The sequence below is a fragment of the Mus caroli genome, unplaced genomic scaffold (genome assembly GCF_978045245.1).
Source record: "Mus caroli unplaced genomic scaffold, Mus_caroli_1 scaffold_8, whole genome shotgun sequence".
NCBI lineage: Eukaryota > Metazoa > Chordata > Mammalia > Rodentia > Muridae > Mus > Mus caroli.
Genome location: NW_028227263.1, coordinates 49,185,944 through 49,211,426, shown reverse-complemented (window position 1 = coordinate 49,211,426; position 25,483 = coordinate 49,185,944). Strand labels below are relative to the sequence as shown.

Genomic DNA, 25,483 nt, shown 5'->3' with positions numbered 1-25,483 from the left:
TAGTAGCCTGGGCTGGAATTTGTGTTCTTTTAGTGTCTGTATAACATCCGTCCAGGATCTTCTGGCTTTCATAGTCTCTGGTGAAAAATCTGGTGTAATTCTGATAGGCTTGCCTTTATATGTTACTTGGCCTTTTTCTCTTACTGCTTTTAGTATTCTATCTTTATTTAGAGCATTTGTTGTTCTGATTATAATGTGTCGGGAGGTATTTCTTTTCTGGTCCAGTCTATTTGGAGTTCTGTAGGCTTCTTGTATGTTCATGGGCATCTCTTTCTTTAGATTTGGGAAGTTTTCTTCTATAATTTTGTTGAAGATGTTTGCTGGTCCTTTGAGTTGAAAATCTTCATTCTCATCCACTCCTATTATCCGTAGGTTTGGTCTTCTCATTGTGTCCTGTATTTCTTGGATGTTTTGAGTTAGGATCTTTTTGCATTTTACATTTTCCTTGATTGTTGTGCCGATGTTCTCTATGGAATCTTCTGCACCTGAGATTCTCTCTTCCATCTCTTGTATTCTGTTGCTGATGCTCGTATCTATGGTTCCAGATTTCTTTCCTAGGGTTTCTATCTCCAGTGTTGCCTCATTTTGGGTTTTCTTTATTGTGTCTACTTCCCTTTTTAGGTCTAGTATGGTTTTGTTCATTTCCATCATCTGTTTGGATGTGTTTTCCTGTTTTTCTGTAAGGAATTCTACCTGTTTGATTATGTTATCCTGTTTTTCTTTAAGGATTTGTAACTCTTTAGCATTGTTCTCCTGCAATTCTTTAAGGGATTTTTGTGCTTCCTCTTTATTGTCTTCTGCCTGTTTAGCAGTGTTCTCCTGTATTTCTTTAAGTGTGTTATTAAAGTCCTTCTTGAAGTCCTCTATCATCATCAGGAGATATGCTTTTAAATCCGTGTCTAGCTTTTCCGGTGTGTTGGGGTGCCCTGGACTGGGCGAAGTGGGGGTGCTGGGTTCTGATGATGGTGAGTGGTCTTGGTTTCTGTTAGTAAGATTATTACGTTTACCTTTCGCCATCTGGTAATCTCTGGGGTTAGTTGTTATCGTTGTCACTGTTTAAAGATTGGAGCAGAAGCTGTGTTCCACTCACCAGCAGTCTCTAAATCCTGCGGCGGGGGTCGTGGGTAGCTGACTGTACCCCGGTGCTGATCTGGCCGGATGAGGCCTGTGGCTCTACCCGGGCCGGTTTCTGCTTCCCTAACTAATGCAGTCTCAGGTCCCGCGCAATTGGATTGGAGCAGAAGCTGTGTTCCACTCACCAGCAGTCCCAAAATCCTGCGGCGGAGGTCGTGGGTAGCTGGCGGGTGTCAGGCAACCCTGTGCTCCCGCTACCCCGGCGCTGATCCAGCCGGATGAGGCCTGTGGCCCTACTCAGGCCGGTTTCTGCTTCCCTAACTAATGCAGTCTCAGGTCCCGCGCAATTGGATTGGAGCAGAAGCTGTGCTCCACTCACCAGAAGTCTTAAGATCCTGTGGCGGGTGTTGTGGGTAGCTGGCGAGTGTCAGCCGACCCTGCGCCCCAGCTGCCCCGGTGCTTTTCTGACCGGAAGAGGCTTGTTGCCCTATGTAGGCCAGATTTCTCTCTCCCCAACCAGAGCAGTCTCAGGTCCCGCGTGATTGGACTGGAGCAGAAGCTGTGTTCCACTCACCAGCAGTCCCAAAATCCTGCGGCGGGGGTCGTGGGTAGCTGGCGGGTGTCAGGCAACCCTGCGCTCCCGCTACCCCGGCGCTGATCCGGCCGGATGAGGCCTGTGGCCCTACTCAGGCCGGTTTCTGCTTCCCTCGAAAAGATGTCCCTTAATAGCATATTCAGGACTTGTGTTTCCGTATTGTCCTTGCATTATGTGTCAGTGATCCAAGAGTAATTTTTTATATTTCTATCATGGTCATTTTCAGCTGAAGCTCCCAAACCCCTTCATATATATTTATTATATATACATCTCAGAATCAGAGGACTAGAAGCTAAAGAACACAATACATATCTCTTTTTCTCTTTTCTGTTACCTGCCTTTCTGTTCTCTTACCTGCCTTTCTTACTTTCTGTTATAAAAACTTGTTTTTAAATTACACCTATTATTTTCAATAAATTTAGATATTCATTGAATGAAAAAATACATCTTTGCTGAATTCCCATATGTTTACACTGTGCCAAGTACCTGGTGGACACATTGAACCTAGTATCTCAAGAAACGCAAAGCTTGAAGGAAATAAGAACATACAAACAATCAAAATGCAGACTTGGAGAAAGATCCCAAGTCTAAGGTATCAAAGATTTGGGATCAGAAGTTCTTGCTGTATCTTTAGCACTGATAGCAGCACATTCTCAGTGTGTGGAGCTTGACTCCTTGAGGGGCAGTGTGGAGTCAAACAGCCTCTCCACAGATGCCAGATAGCCTGCATGTCAGATTATTTACATTGTAATTCATAATAGTAGCAAACTTATATTTATAAAGTAATGGAATAATTTTATGTCTGGGTGTCATCACAACATGAAGAACTGTGTTAAATGATCACAGCATTAGGAAGGTTGAGAACCATTGCTCTACAAATAAATATTTATTTTATGGATAGATATAAGAATGCCAAGAAACAGAAGAGGAAAAGGGAAAGAAACAACTGTGTTTTATTTGTGGGATTAGAGAGCAGTTACAACAGAAGAGGGATGTGAGCTAGAGACAACATTGCTGCTATGTCATAAATAAATCAGCATTTTATAAGTAGTCATTTATTGGTCTGTACTACTTCCTTGGAAGGAGAACCTGGAAAACTCTTGAAGCATCTATAGCAAACATCATTTTCTTCTTCTTGAGGGCATCTCTGTGTACTTGTTTTTGCTTGCACCTACAGAGCAATGATTTAGGGATAATCCTTTCCAAAGATACAGGTACTAAAGGGGATTCTATAACTCAAGCAGCAGCTGACCTATTAAAACTATTTTTAAGTGTACCATGGTTTTTACACACTAACTATGTATCTGCAGTATACATTTGTACAAATATTTACAAAAAAAAAATGGCCAGAATAAGATTTTATGTGACTATAATTAAATGCCTTTTATTTTTATTTTCCTCAGCTTTATTATATATGGTAATACCTCAATTTTAAATTTTAACTTAATCTAAGGCTTACCAGACCTCATGTGTATTCTCCTTAACCAATTAAATGTCATAAGGACTTTAAGCAATTAATTAATGAACATATTTATTGATTACCATATATGTGCCAAGCACAATTCTAAATGCCATGACTATAGCATGAGAGTAAGGAGGTGTGTTGCTGTGATGACCACCTTGACCAAGGTCAGTTATAAAAGAATTTGTTTGGGCTTATGATTCCAGAGGGAAAAGATTCCATAATTGGGAGAAATATGGCAGAAGTGATAGGCATTGTGGCAGGAACAGGATTCTTCAAACACAAAGCAGAGAGATCAAACTGGAAGTGGGCCAAGGCTATAATCTCTCAGATCTCCCCCCACCTGCCACCCCAGTGACATACATCCTCCAGCACAGCTACACCTCCTAAACCTTCCCAGACAATAACTAGCTAGAGGCCAGGTATTCACATATCTGAGCCTATAAGGGGCATCTTTCACTCCACAGGAGCGATAGCAGATGAGAATGAAAGAGTCCTTGTGTTGGTGGTATTTACATTCCAGGAAGTGGGTACAAATAGTCAACAGAAATAGTGTGAGTACTAATAAGACCACTGAGACCAGTGAAACCAGACAAGAAAGGGGAATGTGAATGTTGATTGGGGGGTGGGGGTGGGGTCAGGAACAGCTTCTCCAACAATGTGACATTTGTATAAACACTTGAAATAAAGAATACACAATGGGAACACTAGGAGGAGTGTTTCAGAGAAAACAACTAGAGTGAAGAACCTGAGGCAGGTGTGTACCTGACAGTGTTTAAGGCCAGTAGGGCAACAAAATGGACAAGATTGATATGAGGGAATGAGATGAGACATGAGGTTCAAGCATACCAAGCTGTATTAATCAACTTTTCATAAATACCTGAGATAATCAGCTTATAAAGAGAAAGGCTAGTATACTAGCTTTGGGTCCAATCCACAGCACCATTAGAGGGGAATAAACAAGGGGAGAGGGGGAGAGGCTTATTTTGGATCACAGTTTTAGAGGTTCCAGTTGGCTCTGTTGTTTGAAGGCCATAGTGAGGAAGTACCTTAAGATAGGCATCACATGTTAGAGCAAGCTGCTTATCTTTGACCATGGAGCAAACAGAGCAAAAAGAAACCAGAGTCCCATAGTCCCTTCAAAGTCATGTCACCAATGACGTAAGTCCTATCTCTTGGATATGACAACCTACTAATAGCATCACAAGCTGAGAGCAAAGCTTTGGAATTATCCAACATCCATGGGGCCATTGTAAGGAATTGTGCCTGGATACACAGATTCTATGCAGAGAAGTGTCAATTCTGATTTACAGACTATCCTGATTACCTCCTACCTGCTTTCTGACTTCAGTGTTGTGAATACATTGTTGAATAGAAGCATAGAAGGTATACAAATCAGAGAGCAATTATGGGCTGGTGAGATTGCCACACCCAATGACCTGAGGTCAATAGGCATAGCAGAAGGGGAGAATTGACCCCAGCAAATTGTTCTCTGAGTACCACACACACACACACACACATACACTGTAGCATGCACATATCTCACATATATATATATATATATATATATATATATATATATATATATATGTGTGTGTGTGATATACATAGACATAGACAAATAAACACAATGAAATTAGAGAACAAGGGAGATAAGGAATAGTGATCAGCTTCTGACTATATTATTTTTCTTTTTTTTTATTTAATCTTTTTTACAGTCCAGATTTTATCCCCCTCCTGGTTCACTCTCTGACTGTTCCACATCCCATACCTCCTCCACACCCCACCCCACCTGACTCTAAACTCCCTGGGGTCTCCAGTCTTTTGAGTGTTAGGTGTATCATCTCTGATTGAACACAGACCCAGCAGGCCACTGTTGTATATGTGTTGCGGGCCCCATATCATCTGGTGTATGCTGCTTGGTTGGTGGCCCCGTGTCTGAGAGCTCTTGGGGGTCTAGGTTAGTTGAGACTGCTGGTTCTCCTACAGGGTCACCCTCCTACTCAGCTTCTTCCAGCTTGTCCCTAATTCAAACACAGGGGTCAGCAGCTTCTGTCCATTGGTTGGGTGTAAATATCTGCATCTGACTCTTTCAGCTGCTTGTTGGGTCTTTCACAGGACAATCATGATAGGCCCCTTTTTGTGAGCACATCATAGCCTCAGTAAGAGAGTCAGGCCTTGGCGCCTCCCCTTGAGCTGGATCCCAATTTGGGCCTGACACTGGACCTCCTTTCCCTCAGTCTCTTCTCCATTTTTGTGACTACATTTCTTTCAGATAGGAATAATTATGGGTCAAAGTTTTTCACTGTGGAATGGCAACACCATCCCTCACTTGATGCCCTCCCTGTCTTTCTACTGGAGGTGGGCTCTACAAGTTCCCTCTCCCCACTGTAGGGCATTTCATCTAAGGTCCTTCCCTTTGAGTCCTGAGAGTCTTTCACCTCCCAGGTCTCTGGTACATTCTAGACCTCCACACACACACACACCTCCTACCTCCCAAGGTTGGCTGTTTCCATTCTTCTGGCCCTCAGGACTTCAGTCCTGTTCCCACCCACTCACCCAATACCTGATCATGTCCCCCTCTTCCCCTCCCTGTCCCCTTTCTCACCCAGGTCCCTCCCTCCCTGCTCCCTCGTACTGACTGACTATAATTTTAATTCTTTCATTCGCATGATTTATTGATACATTGAATGTTGAATATGAGAAAGAATTCAGTTTGACATGGGAGGGATGTTGTAGCCATAATTGAGATGGGAAAATTGTAGGAAAATGAGTCCAATGGATATTAGAAGGTTATATTTTAGAGGTAGAAAGTTTAGACAGTGTCTTGTCTGCATTCCTGGCTGACCTGGGACTCACTGTGTAGCCCAGGCTGGCCTCAAATTGTCAAAAATCCTGTCTTAGTCATGTGCTGAGATTACAGGTGTGAGTTACTCTGCCTGGCTGAAAGTTCGATTTTTTAACATACTTGTTTTGAAATGCTTAATGATGAAGAGTTGGATATAGGACTCGGGTTCAGCAGATGGAGCTAAGCTGGGGGTTGACTTTCAGGAGTTGAAGCAATTAGATGGCTTTTGATCCAATGGTGGATATAGAAACAGACTATCTGAGAACTGAGCATTAGAGCAATCTAGAGCTTAGAGAATAAGGAGAAGGAAAGACCAGCACTGGCATCAGAAAAAGCAATACCAAGTGAGAAAATGAGAGTGGATGCTAAAGCCCAGTGAAGAAAGTGTGCCACTGAAGGTAGAATAATAGACCTTTGTAAACTCTTCCTGATCCGAGAGTTAGTTAGCAGTACTGCAGTCTTCAAGACCTTTAATACATTGTATCGGAGGTACAGTGGGGAGCAGATTGATGAAGGTGCCTTTATATAGGAGTAGAGGAAACAAATAAGCATAGTACCATAGGTAGTGCTTGAAGCTTAACTGAAGAGTTGGAAAGCTGAGCCAGTAGTCAGAAATGGATATGGAATCAAGAGACCCTTTTACTTTTTTCTGAGATGGTAGAAATGATTCTAAGCAGGGAAGGGTGAAGCAACTACCCTGAAGGGGGGCAGTTGTTGAAGCAGTGTTCTAGAAAGATGAAAGCATGTGTGCCTAGGGAAGAAAGCTGTTATAAATTATTAGGAAAGCTGTATTCTCCAGTACCAGAGAACGTGACTGTGAAGATGGCTGCATTGGTAACTGTGGCATCAGATCCCTTTTGGTTGGATTTCCTCATGAAATGAGAAAGGAGTAAGGTTTTGGAGATGTAAAGAAAGAAAATCAGAGATTGTTGCCAAAGAGTACAAGTAAGTTCTTTATGAGGTCAGTAGGATTACTGGGCATTGTCAGTGGCCCATGTGAAGGCCCAGGGAAGCCAATATGCAATGAGGTATTTTACTTTCCCCCAACCTTTCATAATTATCAAGTGCATGACTGTCAAGTGAGAACAGGTGGAGTGGGCAGAACATTAAACTTAGTTGGAGGTTGTGGTTTTTACAGGTAAACAGGAAAAATGAAGACGAAAGCAAGGAAATTATTGTAAGGAGGGGTAAAGAGAGTTGGTTACAGAAGAAATTGAGGACAGGGATAAAGGGTGAGTGTGAAGTGTTTGTAGAATTAATATAGCTCCTTAGAGGTTGAAAAATATGGCAATATTAAAATATTGATAATTAATTATTGATATTTTAGTACTCTGAGCTCATTTGCATTAAAAAAAACACTATGTCTTGAATAAGATAGAGAGTGGCAGTGGTGGTTGCAATTCCCATTACATAGATAAGGAAAGATCCAAAGAAGTAACTAACTTAGTTGAAAATCATGCAGTGAGTATGTAGTAATGAAGACTCCAGTCATACAGTGAGTATGTAGTAATGAAGACTCCAATCATGCAGTGAGTATGTAGTAATGAAGACTCCAATCATGCAGTGAGTATGTAGTAATGAAGACTCCAATCATGCAGTGAGTATGTAGTAATGAAGACTCCAGTCATGCAGTGAGTATGTAGTAATGAAGACTCCAGTCATGCAGTGAGTATGTAGTAATGAAGACTCCAGTCATGCAGTGAGTATGTAGTAATGAAGACTCCAGTCATGCAGTGAGTATGTAGTAATGAAGACTCCAATCATGCAGTGAGTATGTAGTAATGAAGACTCCAGTCATGCAGTGAGTATGTAGTAATGAAGACTCCAATCATGCAGTGAGTATGTAGTAATGAAGACTCCAATCATGCAGTGAGTATGTAGTAATGAAAACTCCAGTCATGCAGTGAGTATGTAGTAATGAAGACTCCAGTCATGCAGTGAGTATGTAGTAATGAAGACTCCAGTCATGCAGTGAGTATGTAGTAATGAAGACTCCAATCATGCAGTGAGTATGTAGTAATGAAGACTCCAATCATGCAGTGAGTATGTAGTAATGAAGACTCCAATCATGCAGTGAGTATGTAGTAATGAAGACTCCCCAATGCTCTGTAATTGTATGTAGTTTTTTTGGTTGTTTGGAGTTTTGTCTTTTTGACTATTGTATATTAGTTCTGCTCAGCGTTTTCTCAGTCTTGTTGAAGAGATACAATGTAGAAAACAGCATAAGAGCATCTGTACCCAAGTTTTAAATTCTTCAATATGGGATAATATAAGGCATTTGTCCATTCAGTAATACAGATGGAATGCTGGCATGAGTAAGGTCCTAGGGAAACATATGTCAGTAAACCAGGCTGAAGAAAAAGAAGAAGCTAAATGCTCAGAGAATTTCCACAAGGATTTCTCAGCAGCAATTCTTCAAAGACACCATGGTTTGGTGAGAGACATACTGTAGGAAGTTTGGAAATTAATTTTCCTGCAACTTTGTGTGACATTGTTGTTTTAACTCACAGTGCTTTAACGGGTTCACACCTATAAGCTGAGATTTTTATGGCTTTGCAAGTGCTTTCTAGCCTGATATTTTATGAGTATGTATCTAGTCTAAAGAAATAGTTGCACTTCTCCTCTACAAGTTCTAAAAACTGTCCTTAATTTTTGAACTGAGGAATCTAAAAGGGAAATGTAGACCATCAGTGCCTAAAGGGTCCAGCAGGCCCTATGTTAATAGCCATGAATCCATGGGGTACTTGCTGAGAACTTCCAGGTTCTTGTGTCCTAGAATAAAGAACTGGACTAGGGACACAAGGATAGTAATAGAAATAGAGACAAATATTGGACTTGACATTTTGGATCCTTTATTTAAAAAATTTATATAACACTTTCCTCCCTCATTTAGAGGGCTTGAATTTTGGGGTGTGTGTGTGTGTGTGTGTTTTCTTATTGGGGAATGTTCTTGCTTTGTTAAATGTACCCAATGGCCAGAAGTTTCCTGACTTCCTCTGCTAACTGGCTTCTTTTATATGGTAATCTTAATTATTTAATTACATATTTATTTGGTGGAGCACAAATGTCATGATACATGCATGGAGATCAGATGATAACTCCCATACCTTTTGGGTTTCAGGGATTGATCTCAGATCATTAAACCTAGTGGCAAGCACCTTTATCCAATGAGCAATCTGATAGGGCCCTCATATGCTATGGAGCCTTTCTCTCCAGGCCCTACCCTCTTGTAATACCCATCTTCAATCAATGCTATGTGAGGATTTGATAAAGGCTTAAAATTAACTAATGATATTTTCTCCTTCTTCCCAATACCTCTCTGGTGATTTAGGCCTGGAAGAAACGCTGGTTTATACTTCGGAGTGGCCGAATGAGTGGAGATCCAGATGTTTTGGAATACTACAAGAATGAGCACTCCAAGAAACCCCTGCGGATCATCAACCTGAACGTCTGTGAGCAGGTGGATGCAGGCCTGACCTTCAACAAGAAAGAGCTGCAGGATAGTTTTGTGTTTGATATCAAGACCAGCGAGCGCACATTTTACCTGGTGGCTGAGACAGAGGCTGACATGAATAAGTGGGTCCAGAGCATCTGCCAGATCTGTGGCTTCAATCAGGCTGAAGAGAGCACAGGTATGAGACAAGCACAGCTCTTTCCCAGGGAATTCTTCAGAGGCATCATGTTCCTCTAGCCAGGAAAACTGGCTCTGGTTAAGATTTCTTTTTGGCAAATGTGATTGGCAAATAAGGAGAGTATAACAGTTATCCTGATATAGATGAACCTCCTGGTTCTAATAATGTTCAAATTGGGAACTAAGAAAGGCTATGGTCATGACAATGCTAAAGATAGTTCAGGTGCCTTGAAGCTTCTACCATTTGTCAGCTCTCAACCACTTCTCCCACTCTTGTTTTGCATACTGCACCTTGTCACCTATCAGCCATGCTGTAGGGAAGGTCTCTCTTTAATCACATCTCTGATTCATTTCTCTCTGTTCTAGTCCATCTGTTTCAGGCCATCTCACAGTTTGCTTGCTAGTTTCTTAGGTATCCTTTGTGTTATTGATACATAGTCTTGAGTTCTGTATATCCACTTGAGGACAGTTGAAAGAATGAAATGCTGACTTTATGTTTGAGTTTTGACGGCCCTTTTTTAAAAAGTACCTCAAATTGTGTGGGTATCTATGTTTTATGTGTGCGGAGGTGTGTGAAAACCCATTCATGGACATATAGCAGCCAAAGGTGTACACTAGATATCTTCTTCTATTGCTCTCCACCTTATTTATTAATATGTAAATATCTTTTCTTCTTAAAAATCTTCCTACTTATTTTAGAACTTACTAGTAGCTCACATTTGTAGGTCATGACTGTGATTTTTAATTACAGAAGTTTTATTACCACTATTACAAGACTATTTCTAGGCACAGTATTTTAAAATGAAGGACCACCTTCATGAATGTAATATTTTTAGCATTAAAAATGTGTGGTTGCATCAATAGCAAATTATAAAAGATTGACCCAAATCAACTTGAATGACTTACCATCTATGAAATTAGGGCACAATGCTTTTCTTGTCAAAAGTAGTCCATTGGGCTGGCAAGATAGCTCAGCAGATAGTATTTGCTGCATAAGCATGACAGCCTGAGCTCTGTCTCCAGGATTCATGGTCAGAAAGAAATAGCTCACAAAAGCTGTCCTGACTTCAGTCAAACTCACTGTGGCAGCATTCATAGTGACAGTAATTTTTATTTCATTATCATTTTTTGATGGTGCTGGCAACTAAACACAAGACTTTTGCTTCTAGGAAAGCACTCTATTACTCAGCTGTGTCCCTGGCCCTCATCATTTTCTACAGAATAAATGTCATTTACATAGATCTAGATATAATTAGAAGGTTCTGATTCTTCATGTGAAGGCAAGACTCCAAAATGACACACAGGTAATAATTCAAGTTTATAGCTCATAAATCACTGAAAGACAATTTTATTCATTCATGTACTGTAACTCATTCAAGAATATGGGGTTATATTACATCACAGCATCATTTGAGCTGGCTAGTAATGAACATTTTACAAGTTTATGTTATAGTTACAAACCATTGCTATGTAATTTGAAATGTTAACAATTGCCTAATATTCTAAATCTCAAACACCTATTAGCAGTGGAAGAAAACCATGTATGGTTATCAAAAACAGTGCCTGTTCCAACCAAGTAATTTAATGTAAAATATCATGCCAGGTCCTCTCAAAATCATGAAATCACAAAAATAATGATTAGGATCTCACTGTTGATGTTAATTGATAATTTGAAAACATAAAATGACAGCCAGAAGTTATAAATGTATGACTGAATAGTTATAGTACAGTGAGGTTCTTGTTTAGAAAGCTGGAAAACAGCTCACAGACCAAAGATCTAGGGAGATCAGAAGATAATTCAGTCAGTAAATTATTTGCTACCCAAGCATGAGGACCTGAGTTCACTGCACTCATATAAGAAGCTATGCAACACTGCAACAACATGCTGGAGAAATAGAGACAGGCAAATCTTTGAAGCTTGCTACCAGCCTAGCCAAATCAGTGAGAGGCTCTGTTCCAAAAAATAAGATAGAGAGAGACTAAGGAAGACACCAAACAGCAACTTCTGGTTTCCACATGCATAATGTATACATCCATTTGCTTATACATAGGCACACGTGTGCAAATATGCCCACAAACATGCATACACATACAAAGAGGGCAACCATATTTGGTCATGGTGACTCATGGCTGTAATACCAACACTCAAGAAGTTAAGGATCTGTGTTCATTCAGAAATGATGCACCTCAAATTATTTAGACTTCTGATTGCAAGAACCACTCATGGGACAGGGAAGTCAGGAGAACAGTTATAGGCTTTCTAGGATAGGGTCAGGCTGGAGGTGAGGATCTTTCCAGGAAGACCCAGATGGCTCAGATAAATGAAAATGTGTATTCGTGTTCTTGTTTCTTTTTTTTCCATTTTTTTTATTAAGTATTTTCCTCATTTACATTTCCAATGCTATCCCAAAAGTCCCTCATACCCACCCCCAACTCCCCTACCCACCCACTCCCCCTTTTTGGCCCTGGCGTTCCCCTGTACTAGGGCATATAATGTTTGCAAGTCCAATGGGCCTCTCTTTCCAGTGATGGCCTATTAGACCATCTTTTGATACATATGCAGCTAGAGACAAGAGCTCCAGGGTACTGGTTAGTTCATATTGTTGTTCCACCTATAGGAGAAGGAGAAGAATTTCAGAATGTGGCATAAAGACTGTTTTTGTGGTATTTTGGTGAAGAATGTGGCTACTTTTTACCCTTGTCTGAAAAGTCTGCCTGAGGCTAAGGTTAAGAGACTTGGATTAACTGCATTAATTGCATTGACAAAAGAAGTTTCAAAAAAGCCCAGCAGAGACTTTGTTCTCTGGTTAAGTCTTATGAAGAGAAGTTTGAACAAGCATTGCAAGCTTAGAAAGGCAAAATATAAAATATATGGTTTGAGTATTAAAGGAGTACCAGGAATCGTATCGTGTGTTCTAGGAGATAAAAGATTAAGGGAGTGGGACCTTGGGGCAAGATTCTACCCAGTTTAATTAGATCCAGGCATGGTGGTACACACCTTTAATCCCATGAGACAGCATGCTGATCTCTGCATTCAAGGTCAATCTACAGAGCAAGAACCAGAATAGCCAAGCTTAGGCAGTGAAGGATTTAGAAAGCATAAAGCTAGTGATAATGTAATAGTACAAGGGGATCATATTCTAGTTCCTGTAAGCAGCAGAATTTGGCAGCTTCAGCCATGTGGCTCTGGCTCTAGATTTAAGAATGGAAGGAACTACTGGGAAAATTGATGGTGGTTAGTTGGAGCTAAGGAATTAGCAGTGATTAAGAAGAGACCAGCATCACTGAGGTGAAATCTTCTGGAAATTGTTTTCTGGGAGCACAAAGAAGCTGTGTTCCAGAGATAACCAAGGTTGCACCTCATGCTGCGGCTGGACTTGGTAATGTGTAAGAGTCACTCAGGTGGAACTGCTTGTGAAGGAATGAAGGCATAATGGAGAGAAGCTGAGGCTTAGCACTGTGAGAGGCCAGGGAAGGCCATTGGAGAAGGTGAAGCCTCAGCTGTAGTTGATGGCCCAAGACTGAAGGGGTCATGCAAAGGATTTGAGGCTTGGCACCCTGAAGAGAGCCTATGAGAGGCTATTGGTGAAGCCTAGTTGGAGTGGAATACCCCAGTGTATTGGAGATGTCAGTACCATGGAGTGATCACCAAGAACTGCAGCTGTAGTGGAGTGGATCAACCTGAGCTTAGAGTGCTACAGAGCACAGAGCTGGAAAAGTGATGCCAGCCCTTAGGAGGAGTCCAAAAGATCAAGTGGAATCCCAGACTGAAACAAGAAGCTGTAACATTGAAATTGCCTTGGAGACTCAAAGATGTTAAAGATACCAGAGCCATGGGACACATGCTGAGGAAAGCTGCTAACAGGGAGTGGAACCAGCCCAGGAGAAAGCAGTTTGTTGCAGTCAACAAAGATGAAAAAGGAGTGGAGATCTGAAGACCGCTTTGACATCAGCCATGGAGATGCAGAGTTTGGAGTTTGCCCAGCTGGTTTCCTGCCTTGCTTTGAGATTACAGTTAATTAAGTTGGATGAATCTCAGAAGAGACCTTGAACTTTGGACTTTTAACATTGTTGTGACTGCTATAGACTATGAGGACTTTGAAAGTTGGACTAAATGCATTTTGCATTATGCTATGTTTAAGTGTGGCCCCCATAGACTCATGTTTTTGAACAAGTCTATGGGGACCAGGGAGTGGAATGTGATGGTTTATATATCCTTGGACCAGGGAGTGGCACCATCTGAAGGTGTGGCCTTGTTGGAATAGGTGTGACCTGGTTGGAATGGGTGTGTCACTGTGGGTGTGGGTATAAGATCCTCACCCTAGTTGCCTGGAAGTCAGTCTTCCACTAACAGCCTTTGAATGAAGACGTAGAACTCTCAGCTCTGCCTGCACCATGCCTGCCTGGATACTTCCATTCTCCCACCTTGAAGATAATGGACTGAACCTCTGAACTTGTAAGCCAGCCCCAATTAAATGTTGTTTTTTATAAGACTTGCCTTGGTCATGGTGTCTGTTCACAGCAGTAAAACCCTAACTAATACAAGGACTATTGCTTTTTTTCCCTTTGGCAACTTGCATAGCACCTTCTGGTACTATAAAAGCTATTCCTTGGGCAGGAGGCTTCCAGGTCTGCTCTGGCTCAGTTCTAATTCCTGTGTCTACAGTATGTGGACTCTTCAGAAATAAGGGCTTATCTTTAAATTCTGGAAGGTAACTAAGGGCAATGGCAATAACCTATATTGTTTTATGAGTTTCTTAGACTCCCCTGACTAACAACTAGAAACTAGTTTTCTTATGCTTGGTACTGAGATTTTTGGCAAATAGGTTATAGCTCTTGGGGGAAAGCAGTATCATCCTAATAGCATCACTTCACTTAATGTATACACATGTGCACACATATATACTATATGTAATTTTAGGTAAACATTGTATGGTTCTCAGGACTGGAAAGATAGCTCAGCAGGTAAGAGCATTGGTTGCTCTTCCAGAGAACTTCAGTTTCATTTCAAGCACCTACATGGCTGTTAATCAACAGTCTTTAACTCTGCTGGACCTTCTTCTGGTCTCCACAGGCATTGCATGGTGCACAGACATGTGCAGACAAAACATCCATACAGTGCTGAGATGATAGACAGATAGCACTGCACCCAGCTCCTTAAATGGGTGTACTTAATCAGGGCTTCAAAACTCATGTGTGCCAAACAGACACTATACTGAATGAGCCATCGACTGAGCCCTGTACTCTCTCCTTAGGTTGGTCACTGCTCACTGTCCCTGCTGCTCTACAGGAGCTTCTTAGTTTGTTGTCCGTTACATTTGAAATGAATCAGGTCTCCATCTTCTGTCTGTGGACAGTAAGTTTTCCTAGTACCCATTACTGAAGAGGCTGTCTTCTCTCTAGTCTATGTTGTCGGTGCGTTTGTTGCCAATGAAGTGGATAAAGATATGGATTTGGTTAGGGATTTCTCATCTATTTCATTAGTCTGTGTATTTGTTTTTATTCCAGTATCATGGTTTTTGTTACTATGCCTCTGTAGTATGGCTTGAAACTCTGGTATAATGTCTTCATTTGTTCCTTTATTTTTCAGGATGGCTTTGACTAAGATTTTTCTTCTAGTTCTATAAAGATTGTCATTGGTTTTTTGATGGCAATTTCATTAGATATATAAATTGCTTTAGGTGGTGTCTATATTTTAACTATTAATTCTTCCAAGCTTTGAACATGGGAATACTTATATTTTTGTGTCTTCAGTTTCTTCATTAGTGTTCTTTAAATTTTCATTTAAGTTGTCCTACTTTTTTATTTTTAGAGTCTTTGGTGCTATTTTTGTAGGATTTATAGTGATCATGAATGAAATTGTATAGTTTCTTTCTCAATGAGATTATTATTAGTGGTCTATTATTGGTTTGTTATTGATGTGTGAAAATGTTATTGATTTCTGTGCTAAGATATCTCAGTTGGTAAAATGATTATTTGACAAGTATAAAAACCCAAGTTTAGATTCCTCAGAACCTACATAAAAAAGTCATGTTTGATGGAGCATATGCGTATAATTCCAGAAATGCCTAGATAAGAGCTGGGGACATAAGGATCACGGCAGCTTGCTGTCCAGGTATTCTGGCCTACTTGGCAAAAGTTTCAGTCCAGTCAGAGTCCCTGTGTTAGACAAAAGGTAGAAAATACCTGAGTTTGTCCTCTGACCTTCACACATGAAACACTCAGGTGGAAATAATAAATTTGGGGGTTGTTTTTTATAGCACTTTAGAGTGACTTTAAGTCATAATAACATATGTGCAGAGGGCCTAAATCTATACCATGAGTGCTCTCTGGTAGTTCCGTCTCTGTGGGCCTGTATGGGCTCAGCTTAGTTGAACTAGAATAGAAATATCTGGCAAAAGTAAATGCAGTTTTTCCTATTTGGCATTGAATAAGAGACTCCAGACACTCCTGACTCCTCTGCATAGGGGTCCCACAGCTGGCTCAGGTGTCCCTCCTTACCATCTCAGATTGTTGCAGTCTGGGTGCTAGAATATTCTTCATACAATGACTCCTAGGGCTGTAGTCCAGTGAGCAGATTCTACAGGTGGGTCTGTAGCTGTACTGAGAGTATCTGCTTCAAATTTCTGCTCTAGGGCTTTGTGACCCCAAGCCGTAATCTCCTCTGTAAACTGTGCTCTCTTCTTGCAGTGCTTCTGCTTCTCTGTGGGTTCACTGGGCAAACCACGAGTCTGGGCAGCACTCCATCTGTGTACTCCCCAGAACTGTGCACAGTTTTTCTTGCCTGGGTTACCTGATTGTTGCCTAACCTTGGGGAGATTCCTTCATATAGGGAGCCACATTCAAATACTCCTTAGACTTTATCTGCCTCCCTTCCCCTTAAGGGTTATGATGGGATCCATTGAATGTTTCTGGTATTTTACCTTCAGCTGGAAGTTTCTATAGCAGATGGAGTCTTTTTTTTTTTTTTTCAACTTTTTTGCCACCCCCAGATTCTTATTTCTACTGCTTCCCTGCAATTCCTCATGTATTCCAGCCAAACATCTAGTATAAACCTGAGGGACCAAACCAGACCAGGAGTGAAACTGAGTCTGAATATTCACACAGATTGGAGAAGACATCAGCTTCCTTAAAAAGAGCTTCTTCCAAAAGGAAACACAGGCTAATTCGGCAGAAAGAAAAGAACAGAAAAATGCCAAAAAGATTTCATCTCATATATGTGGGACCCATTTTTTTAATATTTTTTATTAGGTATTTTCCTCATTTACATTTCCAATGCTATCCCAAAAGTCCCCCATTAGCCCCCCCCCACTCCCCTACCCACCCACTCCCACTTTTTGGCCCTGGAGTTCCCCTGTACTGGGGCATATAAAGTTTGCAAGTCCAATGGGCCTCTCTTTCCAGTGATGGCCGACTAGGCCATCTTTTGATATATATTCAGCTAGAGTCAAGAGCTCCGGGGTACTGGTTAGTTCATAATGTTGTTCCACCTATAGGGTTGCAGATCCCTTCAGTTCCTTGGGTACTTTCTCTAGCTCCTCCATTGGGGGCCCTGTGATCCATCCAATAGCTATCTGTGAGCATCCACTTCTGTGTTTGCTAGGCCCCAGCATAGTCTCACAAGAGACAGCTATATCTGAGTCCTTTCAGCAAAATCTTGCTAGTGTATGCAATGGTGTCAGCGTTTGGAAGATGATTATGGGATGGATCCCCGGATATAGCAGTCTCTAGATGATCCATCCTTTCGTCACAGCTCCAAACTTTGTCTCTGTAACTCCTTCCATGGGTGTTTTGTTCCCAATTCTAAGAAGGGGCAAGGTGTCCACACTTTGGTCTTCGTTCTTCTTGAGTTTCATGCGTTTAGCAAATTGTATCTTATATCTTGGGTATCCTAAGTTTCTGGGCTAATATCCACTTATCAGTGAGTACATATTGTGTGAGTTCCTTTGTGATTGGGTTACCTCACTCAGGATGATGCCCTCCAGGTCCACCCATTTGCCTAGGAATTTCATAAATTCATTCTTTTTAATAGCTGAGTAGTACTCCATTGTGTAAATGTACCACATTTTCTGTATCCATTCCTCTGTTGAGGGGCAACTGGGTTCTTTCCAGCTTCTGGCTATTATATATAAGGCTGCTATGAACATAGTGGAGCATGTGTCCTTCTTACCGGTTGGGACATCTTCTGGATATATGCCCAGAAGAGGTATTGTGGGATCCTCCGGTAGTACTATGTCCAATTTTCTGAGGAATCGCCAGACTGATTTCCAGAGTGGTTGTACAAGTTTGCAATCCCACCAACAATGGAGGAGTGTTCCTCTTTCTCCACATCCTCGCCAGCATCTGCTGTCACCTGAATTTTTGATCTTAGCCATTCTTACTGGTGTGAGGTGGAATCTCAGGGTTGTTTTGATTTGCATTTCCCTGATGATTAAGGATGTTGAACATTTTTTCAGGTGCTTCTCTGCCATTCGGTATTCTTCAGGTGAGAATTCTTTGTTCAGTTCTGAGCCCCATTTTTTAATGGGGTTATTTGACTTTCTGGAGTCCACCTTCTTGAGTTCTTTATATATATTGGATAGTAGTCCCCTATCTGATTTAGGATAGGTAAAGATCCTTTCCCAATCTGTTGGTGGTCTTTTTGTCTTATTGACGGTGTCTTTTGCCTTGCAGAAGCTTTGCAACTTTATGAGGTCCCATTTATCGATTCTCGATCTTACAGCACATGCCATTGCTGTTCTATTCAGGAAATTTTCTCCTGTACCCATATCTTCAAGTCTTTTCCCTGCTTTCTCCTCTATAAGTTTCAGTGTCTCTGGTTTTATGTGGAGTTCCTTAATCCACTTAGATTTGACCTTAGTACAAGGAGATAGGAATGGATCAATTCCCATTCTTCTACAGGATAAACGCCAGTTGTGCCAGCACCATTTGTTGAAAATGCTGTCTTTTTTCCACTGGATGGTTTTAGCTCCCTTGTCAAAGATCAAGTGACCATAAGTGTGTGGGTTCATCTCTGGGTCTTCAGTTCTGTTCCATTGATCTACTTGTCTGTCGCTATACCAGTACCATGCAGTTTTTATCACAATTGCTCTGTAGTACAGCTTTAGGTCAGGCATGGTGATTCCACCAGAGGTTCTTTTATCCTTGAGCAGAGTTTTTGCTATCCTAGGTTTTTTGTTATTCCAGATGAATCTGCCGATTGCCCTTTCTAATTCGTTGAAGAATTGAGTTGGAATTTTGATGGGGATTGCATTGAATATGTACAATGCTTTTGGGTGGGACCCATTTTTGTTTTGTGTTTATATACAGAATTAAAACTCTCCCTTCCTTTAGGAATCAAAATGACTTTCAAAACTTAGCATAAGGAAGCAATAACTGCTCTGAGCTGTGTTTACCAATAGACATGTCTGGGTCCTTGCATTGGTGGCCAGGCACAGGCAGCTGTCCCCGACCAGATGTACCATCTACAAAAAGAACCAGCTTTCAGCTGAAAAAACGTGGATGAATTATTCATGTGCTGAGCAACCAGCCAGTGTTAGGAAAGCTCTCACCCTTTGAATCCTGAAATCTGAGGTCTGCTTTGCTTTTTTTTTTTTTTCTTTCTTTCTTTTTTTCAATTTTTTTCTTTTTTTTTTCCAAATTTTTATTAGGTATTTACTTCATTTACATTTCAAATGCTATCCCAAAAGTCCCCTATACCCTCCCTCCCCACCCCTGCTCCCCTTACCTACCCACTCCCACTACTTGGCCCTGGTGTTTCCCCTATACTGGGGCAAATAAAGTTTGCAAGACCAAGGGGCCTCTCTTCCCAATGATGGCCGACTAGGCTATCTTATGCTACATATGCAGCTAGAGACATGAGCTCTGGGGGTACTGGTTAGTTCATATTGTTGTACCACCTATAGGGTTGTAGACCCCTTCAGCTCCTTGGGTACTTTCTCTAGCTCCTCCATTGGGGGCCCTGTGTTCCATCCAATGGCTGACTGTGAGCATCCACTTCTGTGTTTGTCAGGCACTGGCATAGCCTCCTCCCCACTTCACTTTTCAGTTGCTGTCCAGGATCCACAGAGCCACTATGGAATCTGGCAGGTCATCTGAGCTGAAACCCAGGGTTTCTGCTGATTTGCAGTTTGATACCAAATAAATAACTTTTTACCTCTTATGGTTTTATATCTGGAAAATGGAAATGATTCAGCACGGGGTTGTTGGAGAGGTTATACCAGATCACACAGGAAACATCAGGAAAATGTGTAGGAACAGTAGCTGCCAAGTGCTTCTTTCCATATAGTGAGGACGGTGATGTAAAAGTAAAGATGTTCTTTGTATCTATAGAACAAGATAAACAGGATGTGATTTAAATATCCAACATTTTTAGAAAGCTTTCCTGTCAGCAAACCCTTCTGTAGTCTCATTTGAAACAAAAATGAAGTGACAAGGGGCAACTGACGTTATTTCTTTTGCACAAGGAGGAACAGGGAGATTTTGGAACAGAGACCTAAAAGCAAAGGTGCTGGGGCTAAGTCCCAAGGCTTTTATGCATCCTCAGACTATGTTTGCTAACTCCTTCTCATTTGTTCTAAACTCTTCACAGGCAAGTCTGACATAGCTGATTCTAAGTCACAAAATAGCCAGCCAGAAGGAAGAGCAGCAGGACGTTTATAAATCACTGACAACTGATTATTTTATAAGTGTAGTGATATTATAAGTTAACAGTGGCCTCTGACAGCTAAATTAGCAAGCTAACATGGTCTGTCTCCAACTAGCCAGCAAACCACTATGAATGAATTGGAGTTCAGGGAGTTCAGCTCACCAAAAGTCCTATTTTGTAACTGGTAAAGATTTTGAAATAGAGTCAAAGTCTCTTCTGTATTCTCTCCATGGAATTAGCTTTTCCTTTATCCTTTATCCCTTGGCAAGAGTTTTGTGACAGTAGTTAGCCTAATTCTGTGGAATGAAATTCCCAGAGTTCTAGATGTTTTCTTCTTCCACATTTTCTCTACTAAAAAGTATTTGATGAGCTGCTCACCAAAATCTGTTTTATAAATATTTAAGCTTCCAGTAATCCTTGAGTTTCCTATCTCTCTAGCAGAATATTTCAAGCCTTGGTTTTCATCTGGGGTCATACAACACTCCTAGGAATGCTTTGGGGAAGTATGCAGCATCCTATGGAAGAATGTCAGTGAGGGGTCTTTAAACAGCTGATCCGTCTCTAGACCCCCTATTCCTGCTAGACAGCAGAGAGAGCTGTGGGAGAGCTGCTGTCCACACAGATGCCTTCTGACAACCTTGTTCTCCCCTGCCACCCCATGATGAAAGTGGGGGAGTGAAAAATTAGGATAGAATAAGGTAGGGGAGAAATATTTCCCTTCTCGTATTCCTGAGAGGCCTTTTCTTCCCTGTTCCCTCTCCCACCTTTTGGTGTTGTTTCTCTGAACTTAGATTCACAGCTTCTCTTGGGACCCTTCTTGGAAGCTGAGAGCCAGTGTGGGAGGCAAGAAGCAGAATCTCCCCAGACTACAACCCAGCTGTTGAGGAGCAAAGTAAAGAACAGGGTGGAGACTGACTCAAGCCCCAGGCCAGAGGTGGAGGCTGCTTTCTGAATCACCCACCCTTTTTTTCCACTGAGACAATGAGGAAAATAAACATCCAGACCAGATTCCAGCCAGCTCTGAAATTCCTGTTCCCTTTAAAAAAAAAAAAAAAGTGTTATTATGAGCAGTTCTGAAGAATTAGATCTCCTTCATTATTATTATTTTTGTTGTTTGCAACTTGGCCTGGTCACCCAAAAGACAGGTCTTGAATTGAATATGAGCTACATAAATCTTCATAGAACTCTCTGCAGCCCTGACCTTCAGGAAAGTCTAGACTCTGGAGGAGGAAAAGGTGACTGGGAAAAATATGACCCCTTTCTCCATTCTAAGCCTTGATCCTTCTTCCTGTTCTGTCTATTTATACGAGACACTCCCCCTCACCTCCCTAGCCAACCAGCATAGATGAAGTCTAGTGTTACCTGCCAAAACCCACAGACTGGGCAGTAGGAGCAGTCTGGTCCCAAATTCCCAACTTTGGAAAGCTCCCAGGTGTGCCTTGAGACTCCCTGCGCCTGCCCCTCCTTTTTTGTTGCTATTCATGGATGACTTCTGGTTACCCATTGTGAAGAAAGATAATAATGATTTGTTGAAATTACCAGAGTACATTCCAAAATTCTGTCTAACTTCAATTTTGGACTTATAATAATGGTAGAACTAGAATTTTGTGTTTAGTGGAAGAGGCGTTTGTATTAAAAGGTTATCTTAGACCCCTGAAAATCTTAAGTCTGATTAAATATCCAGTCATAAATAGTTACTCTTTTTTAATTAGATATTTTCTTTATTTATGTTTCAAATGTTGTCCCCTTTCCTAGTTTCCCCTCTGAAAATTCCCTATCCTCCCCCCCCCAACCCCCTGCTCCCCAACCTGCCCACTCCTGCTTCCTGGCCCAGGTATGCCCCTGTACTGGGGCATAGAACCTTCATAGGACCAAGGGCCTCTCTTCCCAATGATGACCAACTAGGCCATCCTCTGCTACATGTGAAGTTAGAGCCACTGAGTCCTTCCGTCTGTTTTATTTGATTAGTGGTTTAGTCCCAGGGAGCTCTGAGGTTACTGGTTAGTTCATATTGTTGTTCCTCCTAGGGGGCTGCAAACTCCTTCAGCTCCTTGGGTACTTTCTCTAGCTCCTTCATTGGGGACCCTGTACTCCGTCTAATGGATGACTGTGAGCATCCACTTCTGTATTTGTCAGACACTGGCAGAGCCCCTCAGGAGACAGCTATATCAGGCTCCTGTCAGCAAGCTCTTGTTGGCATCTGCAATAGTGTCTGGGTTTGGTGGTTGTTTATGGGATGGATCCCCAGGTGGGGCAGTCTCTGGATGGTCATTCCTTCAGTCTCTGCTCTGAACTCTGTCTCTGTTATTCTTAAGATGCTGAATGCTACAAAGCCTGTAGATATAGTCATTTCTCCAAGATCTAAATTGAGAGTCAAAGTCTCAATTTTAGATTTCAACTTTATTACTTATTCAATGTGTAGATCTTATGAGATCTTCAACATTAAACTTGAAGTAATTTTAAACATTGGGGTTTTTTTAATTAATTTTTTACACTCCATATATTATTCTCTCCCCCAATCTACCCTCTAACTGTTCCACATCCCCTACCTCCTCTCTACCCCCTGTCTCCACTGGATGTCTCCACCCCCGATCCCGCCTGACCTCTAAACTCCCTGGAACCTCCAGTCTCTTGAGGGTTAGGTGCATCATCTCTGAATGAACACAGACCCAGAAGTCCTCTACTTTATGTGTTGGGGGGCCTCATATCATGTGTATGTTGTCTGTTTGGTGGTCCAGTGTTTGAGAGTTCTCAGGGGTCCAGATTAATTGAGACTGCTGGTCCTCCTATAGGGTCACCCTTCTCCTCAGCTTCTTCCAGCCTTCCCTAATTCAACAACAGGGGTCAGCAGCTTCTGTTCATTAGTTGGATGCAAATATCTGCATCTGACTCTTTCAGCTGCTTGTTGGGTCTTTCAGAGGGCAGTCACGATAGATCCCTTTTTGTGAGCGCTGCATAGCATCAGGAATAGTGTCAGGCCTTGGGACCTCCCCTTGAGCTGGATTCCACTTTGGGCCTATTGCTGGACCTTCTTTTCCTCAGGCTCCTCTCCATTTCCATCCCTGTAATTCTTCCAGACAGGCACAATTATGGGTCAGAGATGTGACTGTGGGATGGTAACCCTATCCCTCACTTGATATCCTGTCTTCCAGCTGGAGGTGGGCTCTATAAGTTTCCTCTCCCTACTGTCAGGCATTTCATCTAAGGTCCCTCCCTTTGAGTTCTGAGAGTCTCTTACCTCCCAGGTCTCTGGTGCATTCTGGAGATTCCCCTCAACCTCCTGTTTTCCAAGGTTGCCTGTTCCCATTCTTTCTCCTTATTTCAGGGCTTCAGTCCTTTTACCTCACCCAATACCAGATCAGGTTCCCCTCTCCCTCGGACTCCCCCCTACCTGTTCACTTTCCCTCCCAGGTCCCTTCCTCCCTCCCCACTTGTGATTGCTTTCTTCTCCCTCCCAAGTAGGACTGAGGCATCCTCACTTGGACACTTCAACTTGTTGACCTTTTTTGAGTTCTGTGGCATGAGTTTCGGGTATTCTGTACTTATCCACTTATTAGTGAGTACATACTGTGCATGTCCTTTTGGGTCTGAGTTATCTCGCTCAGGATATTTTCTAGTTCCATCCATTTGCCTGCAAAACTCAGGATGTCCTCGTTCTTAATAGCTGAGTAGTATTCCATTGTGTAAATGAACCACATTTTCTGTATCCATTCTTCTGTCATGAGACATCTAGGTTGTTTCCAGCTTCTGGTATCACAATTAAGACTGCTATGAACATAAATGCAATCTTAAATGCAACATAATACCTGAAAGGGAAGAAGAAGACTACAAGTTGAACAAGACCTAAATGTTTTTCTCCCATGCTTTTCTGTAGAGGCTTGAACACAGTGTGAAAATACTGGCTGTGGTAGATACCGCAAAACGTGGACCTCTAGGCCAGTATTAAATTAAGAAAAATTTAATCAGTTAACAAAATTTTAAAAATGAGGAAAATATAGTTGGTTTTATAAAACTAAGTGTGACCCAATTTTAGAAATCAATTTTATTCACTAGAACCTCTCTGTGTATGTAAAATGACAATCCTACTAAATGATGCTTTTCTCTGTTAACACCATTAAAAATGGCAGTCTCATTTTTGTTTTTTTTGTGGGGGGGGGGTTGTTGGTTTTTTGGGTTTTTGTTTTTTGGGGGTGTTTTTTTTTTTTTTTTTTTTTTGGTTTTTTGATTTTTTGAGACAGGGTTTCTCTGTATAGCCCTGGCTGTCCTGGAACTCACTTTGTAGAGCAGGCTGGCCTCGAACTCAGAAATCTGCCTGCCTCTGCCTCCCAAGTGCTGGGATTAAAGGTGTGCGCCACCACCGCCCAGCAGCAGCCTCATTTTAAAAGACCATTTCTAAAAGTACACAGATGAAAACCAGAGGCTGGGCTGGTGAGATGGCTCAGTGGGTAAGAGTACCCGACTGCTCTTCCAAAGGTCCAGAGTTCAAATCCCAGCAACCACATGGTGGCTCACAACCATCCGTAACGAGATCTGACTCCCTCTTCTGGAGTGTCTGAAGATAGCTACAGTGTACTTACATATAATACATAAATCTTAAAAAAAAAAAAAGAAAAAGAAAACAAAACAAAAAAAAAAAAAAAGAAAACCAGAGGCTATGGTTTAATACAAGACTAGAATAGGAGCATTTGGAATTCATGATTTGGAGGTGCTGCTATGTGCCAAGCCCCTCTGGTCTCCATTTCTGCTTCTACAAACATGCCCCATCTTCTTCTTCCCTTTCAGGTATTATGTTGCATTTAAGATTGCATTTATGTTCATAGCAGTCTTAATTGTGATACCAGAAGCTGGAAACAAGCTGAACTCCACCATCAAATTCAGCATATGCACATAGCACTCTAGCATGATAGCTATGCTATGGGGAATCCTTCATCCTCTTTTATAAGTTCTGACCCTGTTCCTCTGTTCTAGTTAGGATCAACCCTGAGATTTTTGCCTTATTTTCTTTGCCCTGTTAACCTTTTTGCAGTCTTCAATCTCACCTCAAATGGACCTGTCCAGTTTTTAATTTGGTTCTTCTCATAGATCAGAGTCTTTCCAGACATTAAGTCATTGCCCAAGGCCTCACTGCCCACGGGGAGGGGTCTGGGTTTCCAGTGGTCTGTCCACCTGAATTTCTGAAGAAACTCTGCTTCTGCTTCTGCTTCTGCTTCCCTGAACACATTTCC

The 25,483-nt window shown here is 41.6% G+C and overlaps 1 protein-coding gene across 1 annotated transcript in view; it reads left to right on the top strand.

Annotated features, from left to right (window-relative positions):
- Gab2 (GRB2 associated binding protein 2) overlaps window positions 1-25,483 on the top strand; it is a 226,782-nt gene that overhangs the window by 139,038 nt on the left and 62,261 nt on the right. The window contains exon 2 of the mRNA XM_021168220.3: window positions 9,311-9,611. Coding sequence (XP_021023879.1) covers window positions 9,311-9,611 — 301 coding nt within the window. The remainder of the gene's footprint in view (window positions 1-9,310; window positions 9,612-25,483) is intronic.